Genomic DNA, 17,565 nt, shown 5'->3' with positions numbered 1-17,565 from the left:
TCATGTTTTTGTTTTAATCAACATAAATTAAAATGTTAGAAGGGCCAATTAAAGCTGCTCTGCTTTCATATGCCCTTCAAGGGTTTTCCTGAAGTGGGAACAAATTACTTCTTGGCCTTTGTGGCTTACCTGAATGTTGCAGAAGCTTGTAGTGCTACTGCCATGACTTCAGCTAGTGCAAGTGTCTAACAGCTCACCTTGCCAAGGATGTTAAACACCAAGCTAATGAACCAGTTCTATTGGGAAGACGTTTTTTCAAGTCTAATGAAGAATTTACTCTGTGTGTCAGGTGTCTTTATTAGCTTCCACATAAATCTTTAAAGTGTGCAGTTTTGACTGCTAGCCCTGCCTTCATCATGAGTGTTAATGACAGCTATAATGATAAATCCTAGATTTGTTTCGGAAAAGGCCTGTTATATTAGCTCAGTGTTTTTAATTTTAATAATATGCCATGTAAATTGAAATACTGTAGTTTTTGACAGAAAGGCTCCTCATATCTGTTTGATTTAGAGCTTGGGCAGAATGAGCTAACTCTTTTCCTTGTACTTGCTCAAATTGTTTAAATGAGTTGCAGACGAAGAACATGCTTCAAATTAATATTACTATGGAAAAATACTTAAGTACATTAAAATCTACTGGTTTGTTTTCAATTCAGCAATGTTGGATTTAGTGTTATTTTTTTTACATGAGAAATCTATATTAAAGCTTCTTATAAGTAAGAAAATTGATTACTTGGGAAGCTCTTGGCCAGTTTTGTCTTTGGTCTTGATCAGTTCTCAAAACACACGCCATACTCTTGATGTGGAAAACCAAGACATGGCACTGGATTTTTTGGACAAAACTTCCTGGCTAAATGAAGGGTAAACAATAGAAAGCTATCATTGTCAGAGGAAAAGCAAATGCTTAAGTTAATGGTTTTAGTCATCAAACAAACTCATCAGAAATAGGGCACTAAAACACATTTTTTTCTTAAATTTTTCAAACACTTCCAGTCTTTCCCCCCAACCCCCATTAGCTTTTGGGTTTTTTTCTTGTATTTTAAAAAAGGAAATTAGTCAAAGTGGGAAGCTCAGATCTTTGATTTTGTATCCTCCAGACAAGTCAAGGCAAGTCTATACCACATTTTGGATACCACTGACCATTCTGTATCATGGTCCCTTTTTGCTTGTTCCCAGAAGTGTTTTGATTCTGTAAAGGGAGCTAACAATTCATGCAGCCTCTTCCCTCAGTCTTGTTTCCCAGTGATCTTGCAGTTTTTTCTTACTATGGGATTAAAATACAAGTTTCAGCTTGCCTGCAGTTCCTGTTGCCCACTGTGCAGGCAAAGCTCTGTTTGAATCCTTTGATGAATGAATACCCAAAGTGCATGACATGAAAAGTACTTACTTTGAACATATTATGGGCTTGTTTCTCAGCTGATGGCATGGCTAGGAATGGAGGGACATGATTGAAAAGATTGTCTTGAAAAGTGTGCATGGAATTATAAAATAGTTTGGGTTCAAAGAGGTCTTTGAATGTCATCTAGTTCAGCCCTCCTGCAATGAGCAGGAACTCCTTCAACTAGATTAGGTTTCTCAGAGCTCTGTAACCTGGCATTGAATATTTCCAGAGATGGGACTTCTCCCAGCTCTTTCAACAGCCTGTTCCAGCATCTCATCACCCTCATTATAAAAAAAAAATAAAATCTTATGTACGTCTAGTCTAAATTTGCCCTCTTTCTTCTTAAAACCATCACCTCTTGTCCTACTGCTACGGGCCCTATAGAAAGTTGAAGAGCTTGAAGTGGATTTTCAGTGTTACCTTAAAAGATTTTTAAGGGTAAACAGACTTTTACAATAAACCTGGGAGGTAATTTCTGTTTGTTAGCTTCCTCCATAGACCCCTTAAAATCTGTTCACTGACAGCAGCAGGTGGAAGGTCATTGACGTTTGCAGATCTGAAATGGCACAGCAGGAAAGTGGGTGACCAAATCATTGTACAGCAATCTTGAATCTGTTTCTAATTTTAAGTCTTCATCAAGCCAGTTATCCTTAGTTCAGCATGTGTTGGGGTTGTCTTTCTTACTCAATAGGCTAAATAAAGAAAAACTCCAGCAAAACTAGTTGTCAAAGTTACAGTGCTCTGCATTGTTCTGAACTGTGAATGAGAGAGAAAAATTTTTACTGCTGTGTTTTCCAGGTGCACGACCCCGCCTACACACCTGGTCCTATTGGCTTAGTTCTGTAGAAAATTTCATCTTGTATTTAAGGAGGAGAACATTATTGTAATTGCTTTAGTACTTGGAGTTATCTACCAGCTTTTTCTCCTTACAAAAAAAAAAAAAAAAAAACCAACCCAGAGAAAACCCAGCTAAACCCTTTAAGTTGAAGATACAGATTTCTTACCTAATTAGATTTGGATGTGATCATTTATTTAAGGACTTGCAGGTGAGGATGGGAACTGGTAATTGTGCATTCAGTTAGTCACTCCTGTTCTGAATAATTTTAGATATTAGTCCAGATAAAAAACAATGATGATGCATGTTTCAAACTCGGTGTATTGATAAAATTATCCTGTGGTATTTATGTTGTCACAGCTCTTTAATGTTGAAAGGTGTTGAGCCACAAAGTACCTGTGAATTGGAGGTGGATGCAGTAGCTGCTGACATTTTGAATCAACTGGATATTGAAGGTGAAGTGTTAATAACTTTGCATGTAAAATCATTCTAGAACAGAAACTGTGTTGTCGTAGTTCTCTGTTTTAAAGCTCATCTTAGTTAAATCACAATCCATATTTCAGTGCTAGTGAACTGTTGATCTCGAAATTTATGAAGTTTTTAAAAAATAAATAACTCTGAAAGAACAGAGGTTATAAAAATAGTGTCCTATCAGAGCAATATAAAGAGGTTTTGTTAATGTGTAACAGAAGTTTTCAGACCTATGGGAAGAATAGTAATGGAAATTACCAGCATTATATGTGTGTATGTATGCATATGTACATACATACACCTATATATACATACTACTTGTTGGGAAGACAAGAAAAAGCCAAATATCTAGATTACAAATAGGAGATCTAGAAAACAAATTAAGTTATGCCTTAATTTTTAATAATACCAAATCCTAGAGTAAGGCAGGAATGGCAATTAAAAAATAACAGACTGGAATGACAAAGAGATGAAGAAGAGTCAGAATCCAGTTTGGGGAAAGAATGCTTTGTCATGTTGGCAGATTTCCCTTCATGTATAATTGCATATTTCAGCCCAGATTGGCAGGAACCCTGGTTTGCAAGCTATATGGGAGGATGAAAAGCAGCGACGGAGACAGAAATGTGAATCTTCTCAGATAAAGCCACCTGAGTCACAAGGTAAAAAAAATAAAAAGCAGATGTTAATACAAAACTTTGAATGAGAAGCAAGCAAGAGGACAGAATTTAAATTGGTGTATCAAGTTTCAGGGGTTTTTAGATGTACTGTTTTTTTTCACTTCCGGGCTTAATGATGGTCCAGTATGTGTTTTTCAGTTTTGAAAGCAAGGGGATGTAACCTTGCCTAACAACATCATGATTCAGTTGTCTTCAAAGCATTCTAGACAGAGTGAATGGTAGTGGCAGTTAAGATTGCATGCTTTGTGATGGAAAACACTCAAATACCAACAAAATTAAATCTCTTTATCTTTAAGCTTTCCGTTGTAGTTTATGCACAAGGGCAGTCCCATATAATTTCTGCAGAATTATAGCTAAGGTAACATTGGATTAAAATTCTAATAGGATAGACAAATCCCTGTATTTTTATGTAAAATTCATTATACAGGGAAGACTGTGCTCTGCAACATAATTGCATGATGAACAGGCTATTCTCTATAGAATCTAGGCCGTATTTCTTTTAAAATATGAATGATATTTGGCAAGTAAGACAGAGGATTGCAAGAAGGAAAGAGGCAGGTTCCTGGCTAAGGCAGACTACTTTCTGATTGCCTTTTTTTCTGTGTATATGTTATTCAGGCTGCGTAAGCCAGACTTCTCAAAATTGTTCACTGATTTTTCTAGGATGCTCACCTTGTGTAATTGCATCATGATTTGTAAATTCTGTTGATACAGTTGCAAAGGAGATCAGTGGGAGTGTGTGAAGTATTTTAAAGTTTTTTTAATACACTTGGAAAGTCAGCCCTCAGATTTGGCACTGAAAATTAGCAGGCACTTCATCTTTGAGCCTTTTCCTAATAAAATCAGTCATTTTAGCTGCTCTCTGTGTTGAGAGATCAAAGTAAAACTGAATAACAAATATTTTTCAAATTTTAAAGACCGTGGATTTGTGCCAGCAACAGAGAGTGAAAAATTTTTTCAGAAGAGACTTAAAGAAATTCTCAAGCAAAATGACTTCTCTGTGTAAGTGTTTAGCCATTTGTCATAAAATCTAGTATTCTATGCAAACCTTAAATGTGCATTTAAAACTTGCTTTTCAATTAACTAGAACGTTGTCAGGATCGTTGGATTACAGTAATGGATCAGAGGAGTTCTCTGCTGAGCTAACACTACATTCTGAGGTACTTTCTCCTGAAGCCTTTCCATGTACACCAGCTAATACGGTAGAAGTGCATGACGATAAACAGATGAGCAAAGGTGAGTTTTTTTTAATATCCTAATTGTTTAGGCATAAACCCGTGTCATGGTTTGGCTGTTTATACAGAAGTAGGCCAAAGAAGTTGTGATTGTTAGTTATGAAAAACCAAAGAGTAATTTTGGTTTTATTTTTATTGTTGTTAGAGTAAGCCTTTCTAAAATTGCTGCAGCAAATAATGGAAATATCCTTGCATAGTGAACTCCATTCTGTATGGCTTGCTTTCATAAAGTATTGATGTCTCTGACTTGGAAGTTTTACGCGTTCTGTTTTTTTCTTTTTCTTTTAGACTCCAATAGGATGCATACTGATAAGGAAGAGGATGCAGTTATTAATGAAGAAGCAATTTTAAACATTGTTGAGAATAGTCAGTGCTTTCAGGCTTTGTCTCAAAGACTGAATCAGACTACAGTTTTTAGTGAGTATGACTGGAATGTCTTTTCTTCCAGACTATTTTATTGTTCCACAGTCTTTGTGTTCCCTTAGGCTACCCATCATGAAAGAAAGTAAGTAGTTTATCTCAAGGAGTTTTTCAGACAGGTTGAGACTTCACACACTCACACATACACACACACCTTACCACCACCAAAACACACCCTTTCTTTTCTAAGAAATGTTACCAAGACTGTATTTGTAGAGGCTCCTCTGTTTGACTGGTTCAGTAAGCCCTGTCCTCTTGCCAGGTCAGCTCAATGCAGTCTCTTGTGGGTATTGCTCTTCCTTATGCTCCTAGGGCTTAAGGCTAAAACTATCAGAATGAAGATGATTTTGACTGTCTGTCCGTAATACTCTTGCAGTTACTGACTGCGTCTTTCATACAGTTAAGGTAGAAAACATGCATGTGATCTGTCTGGAGATACTGGGCAATAGTAAGTTGGTAACTAGGCAAGTTGCAGCAGAGCATTTCCCAAAATTTTTAATTGCAAAGAATGGTTGAAGGCAAAGAAACAAGAAACAAAATATTAAAGAGGAGGAAAAAAACCATGACAGTAAAATTGTGAGTGGCACAAGGGGGAAACAACCATGAAAAACCAAGAAAGGAACTTGTATGAAAAACTACATGAGGTAGAAATAGTTCAGATACTCTAAAGGAGATGAAAAGCACATAGTTCATGGTTTATCTCTATGCATGTTCTTTGGTAAACATACTATATAATGTCAATATGAACCACATAGTGTGGGGCAGGGAGGAATATTTAAAACCATAGTAGCCTCCACTTCTTTTGATGCCTATAGGGTATGAGTATATGCTTGGACAACAGTATATGTCTGTGGGTAATGCAATATACAGCCTTGAAATCTTGCTTAAAAAAAAGAAGTAGATTAAGTTAGATTAAGAATGTAGTGCTGTTTTATTTTGCAGAGAATAGGCAAGATTTTGATTATAGAAGTTTTATAGGCAAGGATTTGGATTTATTGAAAGAACTCTAAGGAATTCTGTGGGAGATGGCAAACATGAGCAGACCTGAGAGGATAAAAAGTGGCTAAAATAATAGGTAGGGTATGCCTTACAACTCTACATTTGAATTGCTTAACCAAATTGAAATGTTGAAATGTTTGGGTTTTTTTTTTCATTGACTAGGTAATCAAGTTGAGATTACACGACTTTTTTTTGATCTTTTTTTCTCTCTTCCCTTCTTGTCATGCTGATTCCTGGTGTCTTGTGTGACTATGAGTAACATGCTGCATATTGGAGTCTCTTATGCTCCCTCATAGCCTGCACCAGTGTTCACTATTCCTCTAGAAGAGTTGTAGTACCACAGGAGCTGTGAACCACGTGATTTCTGTTATTCACTGTGAATTGCACCCCGAGGTTCATATTAATACGAAGTAGAGGTTGGAGTTTAATGATGAGCCTCACAAAGGGAAAAGGAGCCAAGAACAGAAAGTGTAATTGAAAGTGGATTAATTCAAAAACTCTGGAAAAGGGGATGGTTTCTGTCATAAAGGGTTGCATGGTATCTTGTGAAGCCTTTGCAAAATATGAATAGTGCCTTTCTCACCAATGTTGAGATCTATTTTATATAATTCTCAAGATCATTGTAATCATATGATGCTTCCTGAGGAAAGAAAGTAGAGATTCAGCCAGAGAAGGAGGGAAAAGTAACAAAGATGCCTGGTAGACTAGAGGTCATAAGTTGGTTATGAGGTCAGATGATAGGTAAGTAGGATGAAAGTGAGAAAAAATTGTGACTTGGAAGGACTTCTAAGGAAAAGTAAAAAAAGAGACATGCATAAATTGCTGTAAGCTTGGGTTAAATAAAGCCAATATAAAAATTAAAAGAGGAGTGAAATCAGGTAAACTTTCAGTGTGTAGAGAAACCATGGAATAAAACAGCTTATAGTGACATGAAGAGGGAGCCAAAGTTGACCCTTATAGTTAGAACAGAAGGAAGAATAATTGGTTAAAATCAGCATCCCTTTTCACAAGGTGCAGTGATTGAAAGTCCTCAAGTGATAACAGAAAAAAGTATCTAACAAAGCTAATGCAGCTATTGAGCAAGAGAAGGCACTGATACTTCAGAAGCTGCCAGTCAAGCTACAATTAAAGGGGAGAGTGAAGATTTACTGAATGTGAGGAGGTAATAGGAGAGTGGAGAGGGAGAAGTGCATCCACTGTATCTAGTACAATCAGAAGAGTAGTAGTGGTAGTAGAAGAAGAAGTAGAAATAAAGAAAGCTGACAAAGTTTTAGATACAGAGCTAGAAAAGATAAATCATAAAATTTGAAAAATAATGTAGGAAAAGAGCTTTGTTTCTGTAGCATGCCTTGCCTTAGACAGTAGCAAATTAATAGATTTTAAATCAGTGATGGACTTTCTTTTCTTTGGTTGGTTTTAGTTTTTACTGGTATACTGGAACTAGTCATTTACAAGTAGAACAAAATACAAATTCTACTTCTGTGGGCTTTTTTTGCAGTGGGCAGTAGTGCTGATGAAGCCATGATTGATCTGTTGGCTGGATTGGAGAATGATGGATATCAGATGGGACATCAAAAAGCACTCTCTCACCATTGTTCTCTTGGAAGCTGGCAAAATTCTCAGAACAGTGATGATGAAGAAAATGAGCCACAGTGTGAGAAAGAAGAAATGGAACTTAGCTTGCTAATGTCCCAGAGGTGGGACAGTAGCATGGAAGAACCTGGGCAAAAAAGGAGGTACATATTTTCTTCTGCCGAATATTTCCTTCCTCCCACCTTGTTTTCAAGTATACTATGAGCCCAGTGAGATGTAGAGAGGTCTCTGTTGACAATATGGAAAAATCTGTGCAGATCTTGGGATGGAATGCAAGTTGTTTAGATATTATGTGAATCATCAGTGTTACCTGAAAATAAAGATTAGGTGTTTAGGTTTGCCCAAACATAAGCTTCCAGTTTGCTCTTTGAGGAAAAAATAAGTAGGCTTCTTGTTCTACAAGTCCAAATACAAGCAAACCTTTACTGGTAACTTGCTTGTAAGGTCACAGCTTGGATATGATACAAATGTTAAGGTGTATCTTGTACATCTTTTACTAAAGTCAATATGTAAGAAGTATTAATATGAAGACTAACCAAGTGACCTGAGGAAGAAACATCCATTTGTTTACATGTTCAAAGCTTAAATCAAAACATGAATGTTGCTCACTCTGCTTGACTGCTAAAGGTCAGCAACTTCAATATGTTTAAGGCCGAGATTCTTGAACACCTTCTCAGGTTGTAATGACTTTTTGTACAGTCTGCACTGACAGGCATTGAAAGCAACTATATCCAGTTTCTCTTGACCCCTGCTTTCAGCACACCTTCTGATATTTATAATTCTGTTTGAAGTATGAGGAACTTCACAGACATAGCATTTTTATATTTGGGGTTTTTTTCCTGCATCAAAAATGGCAATCATACTGTGTTTCAGAGAACCAGAGAGGTATAGAAATGCTTCTTTTATTTCCCAAAGGTGCATTAAAGTTGTAACAGAACCAGAATTTAGTTCATTAATCTCCTAGTTTTAGAGATAATTGATCTCTAAAGCTAGTTTTCCTATCTGACCTTTGATTTTCTATGTTTTTTCCCCTCACAGTAGTCTCAAAAGTTGAAATTTCCATCCAAAACACTTAAGATCAAACTTCAGTTTAGTGGTAGTTACTGTGAAAACCTGTATCTTGCAGAATTCATTAGCTCAGGCATAGCTCTGTATGGGCTTGACTGTGCAGCTTCAGGAGTCAGGAAGGATCCTGAAGCAATTAACTGCTTTCATGCAGTAAAGAATCCTATTTAAAAACTCAAGAGACTTGATGAGCTGTCTCACTAATATCTTGCTCACATATGCCTACACCTTAATCCCAGACAGAAAACACTAGGGAAAATGTATATACCGTGTGCTTCCACAGGGAGTGAACTTGTGTTCAGAGAGAATTGCAAGTTCTGTTTCACTGAGGTCTCTACAGAATTTGGGCTGATTTCAGACACAAACCATGGGTATCTTTGCCCCCTGCATGATTCTGCTCGTGCGTGAAGAACCGGTTTGAGTTTAATGATAGATCTGACTTTACTCTGCTCAGGCTCATCCCATCTGCATGGCTTCCTAATGCATCCTTGTATATCTATACTATGTCTTTTCTGTTAGTGGATGTTCACTTGCATTATCTCAGAAAATCTATTTAGATTATGAGGAGTAACCACACCCTATTGAATGAAATAAATGGCTTGGGTTAGATTTGTATTGACCTGGAGAAAAAAGCCCACCAAGACCTGGTCTAGTTCATGTATGGTGATACCATGTGTGTTACATAAATTTTCCTGGAATCTAAACGGATGGGCTTGAATGAGAAGTCCCAGTTATCTGCAGAAGTTATCTCCAATCTGATTTGGTTTACTAAAGTTGACAAAGATTTACCTGGGATTACAGCATAATTCAGGTTGGAAGAAACATCTCCTGTTTGATATTAATTTGCATATCAAGCTGATTGCTTTGTGCTGTGCTTTTCCATGTTTTGGGAACCTAGAAGAGGGACAACTATGCTCCTTTAGATCATGGAGACTGAACCTAGCTGTGGTTGTTAATTGATTCTCCAAGTCATGCTTCCAGATCTGGTTACATTTGAGCCTATTGTTTCTGAACTAACAAATCTGTCTTGATCTAAATTAGCTCTGTGCTGACATTCTGATTTCTGGGGTGGTACCATACATATAATTCATGCTGGTCTAACTCCAGTCATAAAAGAGTTCTGCAAAAGTAAACTGAATTTAGGTTATTGTGAATTTTCCTTCCTGTAACTTCAAAACATTTGTATTTATGTCTTTTAAGGTATTAAACAAACAACAAACAAATTTTAAAACCCCAAACTTCAGTTCCTTAATATGTGTCTGTATTCTTTAGTGTAGCCACATAATTGCTTATTTCTGTTAAGAATTTTGTCCTTCTTCCACTTTATTTTAAAGAAGAAATCAAATTCCTAAGTGGTTGTAGAGTTACAATATACTGGAGGACTTGTTTTTTGTGGTTTTCTATGATATTCTTCCTTCCCCCATGCCATTTAAAACACAAAAAATTCATAGAATCTTTTCTTTGTATATTTGCTTCTTTTTTTCCCAGTGAATTTGACTGTGAACGTGGCAGTGTAGAACAATTAACTTAGTAAAAGCAGGTTAAGTATTAACAGCAACTACTTCAGAACATTCAGTGAGAGGTGGAATGAAACAGTTTTGTTGGTTGTGATCTAGTTAAGCCTGCCAAAAGAGATAATTGTTATAATACTGTAGAGATTTATTAAAAAAAGAACAACACAAAAAGTAAACATCTGTTTGCTAAAAGCTAAACTGAATTTGAATAGTTGGTTTAGTCTTCAAATTTCAAGCACTTTGAAGCAATGAAATTAAATCTCAGTAAAATTGAACTAAAATTAACCATCTAAATGCCTTCCCTGAATCTTCTTTAAGTTAGTGAATCCTGCTGCTTAATTCTGCTACCACTGTCGCCTCTTTAAATAATAACATTGAATAATATTTTGACTTTCTTAGTGAGAAATGTGACAAAATTTTTGTTTGCTTCCTTTTGTTCCCCCAAATTACACAATCACTTGGCACCACACCCCATTGAGTTTCATGTTCCTTGTGGCTCCTGGTGTTTTCTAATAGAAGTATTATGCATCAATTAGTTCCTTCACTTTCCTCCAGGTCAGCTGGCAAAAATGTGCATCGAAGTTCAACAGAAGAGGATTCATCTTCGGAGGAGGAAATGGAGTGGAGCAGTAACAATATGCTCCTAACTAATCTCTCAATACCTCAGTTAGATGGAACTGCAGATGAAAATGGTGGTAAGGAAATAGAAAATCAGCTTTGGAAGTTGAGTCATAACATAATTCGTTTTCACATCAAATTGCTAGTTCTCAAAAGTGCTGACCATTTTCAGTTCTTCTTTCAATTGGAAGGAAAAGTTCTCAACAGATTGCAGAAGCAGGCTTTTAACATCTTCATTAAAAAACAGTTGTATTTTAATCTCAATGCTCTCTATGAATTACCAGGATCTGTTTTTCTTATTGCATCAATGATCCAAAAAAGGACATAGTTTTAATAGTTTTATGGAAAAAAAACAAATATGATATTAAAAGTAATGATTCTGTAAGATCATTTATCCTCCTAGGATTATTGTAAATAATAAATGTATTGCTGTGTAGATTTAGATGATTCTATGCAAGTATTTGCCACACATGCTAAAATATAGTGAGCGTTTGTTTGGGCCTGTGTTTCATTCCTCAGATTACATGTTCACATTTGGGTTTGCATGAGTTAAAACTGTGCAGTGGCAAAGCTGCTGCAGAAGCAACTGCCTTTCAAAAATCTGTAAAAGAATTAATTAATCTATAGAAATTTTTGCCGTCTACATAACATACTGTCTTTGATCAAATAACATTAGTCAACAAAATGCATACTTTGAGGTTAGGCAAATAGATAAATAATAATATTTGTTTCATTAGAAAATATGCATGTCACATTATAATATTCAGTTGAGAAAGTGAACTATATGATCTTATGAGATAGATTACAGATAACCACAGCTGTTCTTTTGTATTCAGTGTTTAAAACATATTTTGCTTTTTCCTTTGCTTTTATAGGTATAGTGGTAGGATTAATACATGATTTGATGTACTGCTAATATGATTTGCTTTTGTCAGATATACAATTGCAATTTTCTTATTTGCCATACTTTCTAGTTTATTGTAATAAGAGATGCTGTCAGCTAATGAGACTGTTTCTTAAGTAATTGTTTAAATTTAAGCATATTTTAAGTATGTGATATATTACATGCAGAACATCAGCTTAGAAAATTTATTACTGTGAACTTTTACACTGATTTCTTGTAATAGGAGACACAGTAAATTCAAAACAGCTCTCAGTCCAGGTCATCTAAAATAGAAAATGCATATCCACAGGTGAATCTGTGTCCATATGATCTGACTGACTGACAAGTATTTTTGCAGTTTTTTTTATCTGAATAGCCAGGTATTTCCCAGGTATTTATTGACACCACCAAAGTCCCATTTTCTGAGTTTTCTGTTAATCATCTTCATTCTTTCTGTGGACTCCTACCCTCAAATAATTATGGGCAGCATCTCCCAGCTGTGTTGCACAGCTTAGGGACTCTGTGTATGCACTAGAAAATGTTACTGGAAACAAACTGGGGACTTCCTTTTATTTTTCTCTGCCAACAGCAAATAAATTGCTAAGCTGAAGGTAGCATGAATCTAAAATAATCCCCAGATTGGTTGAGACTTACAGTAAATGCCCAAAGGATCCCCAGTCTAGTACCTCAGGGTGCAGCACATGGCTTCCAGGTCATATAGCATGTTTCATAACTCCTATCCCCCTTCAGCATTTCAGCTAAAGAGGTGGACACATGGACAAATTTCTGTGTGCCAGGTGCTCTGTGGTAGCTGCCTCTTTGCAGTGGCACAACCTCTGTCAAATTACTTGTTCAGCAAGGTTATGAGCAAGAACGTACTTGTTAATTTGTTACCATGTCCCTGTCCATACTTACCCTGCAATAAATGTGGTGAAAGTATCACTGAAAGATGAAAATCATCACAGATACCATGTGATGAGTCCGCTGGACAAGTTACCACAGTGCCTGCTGATCTCAGATTATGTGGGAACATTAATACATGGATATGAATCCAGGATCTAACTAACTGGTGCAAGCTTCTTGCATGGACACCTGTGGATGTGGAGTGGATGCTGTATTGCTCTGCTCTACAGAAGTGCAGGAAACTACCTATGCTTAGTGCACAGCACAGTTTATACAAAACCCTTGCCATGTTGTGAGATGTACTACTTTGGCTTTCTGTGCAATGACTTTCCTGCACAGGGAAGGTCATCTAAATAAGTTTTTTGTTTTTCAGAGCCATTGAGTATATATACTTCTCAGGGACAAAGCAGGGTACAACCTTTTCTAGAAATCAGTCTGTTTTTATATAGTCATTTTAAAGTGATTGTGAAGCCTTCTTTCAGAAAGTTAGCATGAAATCTTTGACAATTTTATGCAAGTATGCCACTGAGGAACAACTGACAAAATGCCTGAGACAAGTGCACTGCCGATGTGATTTTAATAAAGCAACTCATGTAGTCAGAATCTCTATTTGTCATGATTATAAATGTGAGATTTGTGTGAGTTTTGTTTCTTATTTGATGGGAAGGCTTTCAGGAAAATAATATTAATTTTTAATGCCTTGGGTTATTTTTTACAGGAAAACTAGAATAAAATTGCTTTTCTTCCATTTCAGACAATCCTTTGAATAATGAAAGTTCTCGAACTCACTCCTCCGTCATTGCAACAAGCAAAATGTCTGTAAAGACCTCAATCTTTCATAAAGATGCTGCTACACTAGAACCCCCATCTTCTGCTAAAATTACTTTTCAGTGTAAACACACAAGTGCCCTTTCTAACCATGTTTTGAATAATGAAGATTTTGTAGAAGACCTCTCACAACCAAACACAGAAACAAGATCTGAACTTTCAGTCCATTCTCTCACAAAAGAAAGCACTTACTCAGCAAAGTACCCAACTCCATTCAGCAATAGTACCCATGCAGAAAACTCTCACAAAGAGAGTAACAAGAAAGATACTCTCCCAGTTCCTTCATGTGGAAATAATATTTTTGACTATGAAGATGATATTTCATCAGTGAACAGACCAATACCTAGTAGGAAGTACATCAGCATTAGAAAGGCTGAAAAGGATGTCTCTTTTATGCATGTGGGCCGCCATATTGGTGACAACATGTTGAATAAAAACTTATATAATTTTTCTGATATGAGCCACTCCAAAGGTAAAATGTCCTCTGAAGTAAATGAAAAATCCAGCAGTGCAAGTATAAATAGTTTTTTTCCAGCAACAGCTACAGAAAATTGTGAATTAGTATCTTGTTCAGGAGGCAGTCGAACTGTGGTACATTCACTTGAAAATAACAATGATGAAGGTGGCCTTAATAAGCTTAAAATTAGGTATGAAGAATTTCAGGAGCACAAGGCAGAAAAGCCAAGCCTCAGTCAACAAGCAGCACATTATATGTTCTTCCCTAGTGTTGTTCTTTCCAATTGTCTCAGTCGACCACAGAAGTTAGCTCCTGTGACATATAAATTGCAGCAAGGCAACAAACAGTCCAGGTTGAAACTGAATAAAAAGAAGCATAGTTTTATCAATCGTCAGGAGCCTGCAAGTGTAAATGATGTTGCATCAGTGAAGGAAGGCTGCTATACACAAGGTAATGCTTGTAGTAACATTCCTGAAAAGGACAGTGCTTTACCTAGTGACTTAGTTCAAGTTCCTCTTGAGGCTTTTGAAAACAAAATGCCTACAAGTACTGCTAATTACACTGACTGCCAGTTTGCAGATGGATCTCTTGAAACTGAGCAGTCATTTGGACTGTGTGGGAATAAATACACGCTCCGAACGAAGCGGAAGGTAAATTATGAGACTGAAGACAGTGAATCGAGCTTTGTCGCACACAACTCAAAAATTAATCTACCTCAACCGATAGAAAGCATTGAAAGTTTGGATGGGTCTCAGAAGTCTCGAAAGCGTAGAAAGCTTTCTAAAAAATTGCCACCTGTTATTATTAAATATATTATCATCAATAGATTTAGAGGGAGAAAAAATATGCTTGTTAAATTGGGGAAAGTAGATTCTAGTGAGGAAAGAGTAGTACTCACAGAGGAAAAGATGAATTTATATAAAAAGCTTGCACCTTTAAAGGACTTTTGGCCAAAAGTTCCTGACTCTCCTGCAACCAAATATCCTATTTATCCACTAACACCAAAGAAAAGTCACAAAAGGAAAGCAAAACATAAGTCAACCAAGAAAAAAGCTGGAAAACCACAAAAAACAGGTAGTACAAATATTAAAAGAACTTTGTCTTTCAGAAAAAGGACTCATACAGTTCTTTCTCCTCCTTCACCCTCCTACAGTGCTGAAGCTGAAGACTGTGACTATAACTATAGTGATGTTATGTCTAAGTTAGGTTTTCTTTCTGAGAGAAGCACAAGCCCAGTAAACACATCTCCACCTCGCTGCTGGTCTCCCACTGATCCAAAAGCAGAAGAAATTTTGACCAACCTGGACAGAGAAGCTTTATTTAGTAGGGGGCCCAGTATCTACAATAGCAAGATTGTTAATACTAGTGTCGGAAAAACTAGTCGAGCAAAAACTCAGGTTAAGAAATGTAAGAAGAAATTTGCTAGCCCCACTGTATCTACCAAGAAAAAGAAAAAGATTAATCAGGCTGATAAAATGCCAGATGATGGAAAGAAGAAACCTAGAACAAAAAGAACGGCTGAAAAAGCGTCCTCAAGAAAACGTGTTGTATTTAAAGATGAAAAAGGAAATGGTCACTCTGCTACTGCGGAAGTCAAATTTCTGCTGAAACATCAAGATCCTCATGAGATTTCCTATAACTCTATCTACTCTCAACCACTTCACAACCTCAAAGACAGTCCTGTTCCTGGCTATTCAGCTGGATACCTGCCATCAGCACAGCTCCCTTCAGCTGATGCACAAGGTAGTTCATCAGGCTGTTTTCACTCACTGATGGAAATTGATAAGCCTGTAGATGCACAGTGTTTGCCTGCTCCACGGGAAGACCCTCATTCATCTTTCGCATCTCCTTCCATGGCATCTAGAAGGGAAGTACCAAAAATGAGCTCTCAAAGGTCCAGGACTCAGAGTGCTATATTTAGAATTAAGGATTCTGCTCTCATTCAAAACATATTTGATCCATCTAATCACTCAACTCACATAACACAGAATGCTCATATCTCCAAAGATAACACTTCTCCAAAAGCAGAAGAGATAAAAAATTTGCAAATTAGGTATTTGCCAGCAGCTGGGAAATTAAATGACATTCGTGACTCTCTGGACACCGCAAAGAGGGATCAATTGCATACCACTAACTATTTGCATTGTAAAGACAATAATCAACAGCAGATTTTTTGTTTACCAGAAGCGTCCAAGCATTCTGATCCTTGTTCTTCTGTTCTTAAGCCGTCTGAGGAAAATCCTGGGCCACTTCAATTGCCTAAAAATTGTTTTGTAACATCTTTGAAGAGTCCAGTGAAACAGATAAGTTGCGATCAAAACCAGAGAGGATTTATTTTGGATACGTCACATTTTAAACCAGAAACTGCAAAACAAAGGCCTCTGTCAGAAACAGCCATGCAACCAAAACCCATCTCCCAATATAAAAACAGGAATATAGTGGCTCCATCAGCATTTGGTGAAGGACAGTCTGGTCTGGCTGTTTTGAAAGAGTTGCTCCAGAAGAGACAGCAGAAAGCTCAGAATGCAAGTATTGCACAGGAGACATTGCCAGACAAACCACAGCTGAGCAAGGGCATAACATGCCCTCTTGAACAGAATAAACCCATCAAAAGGCCACGGTCAGTCACATCATCAAGAAAATCTCGTGCTCCTAGGAGCACAAAACCTAAACAAAAAACAGCAAAACTTTCAAAAATGGAGTCTTCAAGCCAGCCAATCACTAGTCGCATTGATCATTCTGTATCTGATGACAGCCCCATATTTTTTTCAGACCCTGGTTTTGAAAGCTGTTACTCACTTGAAGACAGCTTATCTCCAGACCACAATTACAACTTTGATATTAATACTATAGGGCAAAGCGGATTTTGCAGTTTTTATTCTGCAAGCCAGTTTGTCCCAGCAGATCAAAATTTGCCCCAGAAATTCTTGAGTGATGCAGTTCAGGATCTTGGTTCTGGACAAACAACAGAAAGTGACTTTCTATGTCATAATGACCAAAAATCTGAGGAAGAAAAGCAACATTCTTCAAGCACAAATAAATGGATACAGTCTGGTACCCTGAGCCCTGAGCTTTTTGAGAAGACCTCACTAGATAATAGTGAGAACCACTGCCATAGTCAGTGGAGGAAAACCATTCATTCTTCAACTTCTAGGTCTAGTTTTATTGATACCTCTTGTACCCAAGAGACTGAAGTCTGCTTAAATGAAAAATTCAAATTGAACAGAAATACAGTAAATAAAGAGAGATTTCTTAATCTTTCTCAGCCAACCTGCTCAGACTGGATTCAAAGCCACATTAGAAAAGAAACCACTTTTGAACCCTGTCAACCACTTGATTCAGTTAATACCTCCTTTGCATCCTTATTGTCATCACCTGATGGTGAACTTATAGATGCAGCTTCTGAGGATTTAGAATTACATGTTTCAAGAAACAATGAAGCATTAACTCCAACTCCGGATAGTTCCCCAAGATCAACCAGTTCTCCCTCACAGTCAAAGAATGGAAGCTTTACACCTCGTACTGCTCACATTCTTAAGCCTCTCATGTCCCCACCCAGTCGTGAAGAAATCATGGCAACTTTGCTAGATCATGATCTTGCAGAAACAGTTTATCAGGAACCATTTTGCAGCAATCCTTCAGATGCTCCAGAAAAGCCAAGGTACTGTTGTTAAATGCATTTCTGTC

The 17,565-nt window shown here is 37.0% G+C and overlaps 1 protein-coding gene across 1 annotated transcript in view; it reads left to right on the top strand.

The window, feature by feature from the left end:
• REV3L (REV3 like, DNA directed polymerase zeta catalytic subunit) overlaps positions 1-17,565 on the top strand; it is a 111,634-nt gene that overhangs the window by 55,431 nt on the left and 38,638 nt on the right. The window contains exons 6-13 of the mRNA XM_062488968.1: positions 2,576-2,670; positions 3,241-3,345; positions 4,281-4,365; positions 4,451-4,603; positions 4,897-5,015; positions 7,516-7,753; positions 10,745-10,884; positions 13,348-17,539. Coding sequence (XP_062344952.1) covers positions 2,576-2,670; positions 3,241-3,345; positions 4,281-4,365; positions 4,451-4,603; positions 4,897-5,015; positions 7,516-7,753; positions 10,745-10,884; positions 13,348-17,539 — 5,127 coding nt within the window. The remainder of the gene's footprint in view (positions 1-2,575; positions 2,671-3,240; positions 3,346-4,280; positions 4,366-4,450; positions 4,604-4,896; positions 5,016-7,515; positions 7,754-10,744; positions 10,885-13,347; positions 17,540-17,565) is intronic.

The sequence above is a fragment of the Cinclus cinclus genome, chromosome 3 (genome assembly GCF_963662255.1).
Source record: "Cinclus cinclus chromosome 3, bCinCin1.1, whole genome shotgun sequence".
In the NCBI taxonomy this organism is placed as follows: domain Eukaryota; kingdom Metazoa; phylum Chordata; class Aves; order Passeriformes; family Cinclidae; genus Cinclus; species Cinclus cinclus.
The sequence above is the reverse complement of the archived record's forward strand: the minus strand, read 5'-3'. Positions and strand labels throughout refer to the sequence as shown.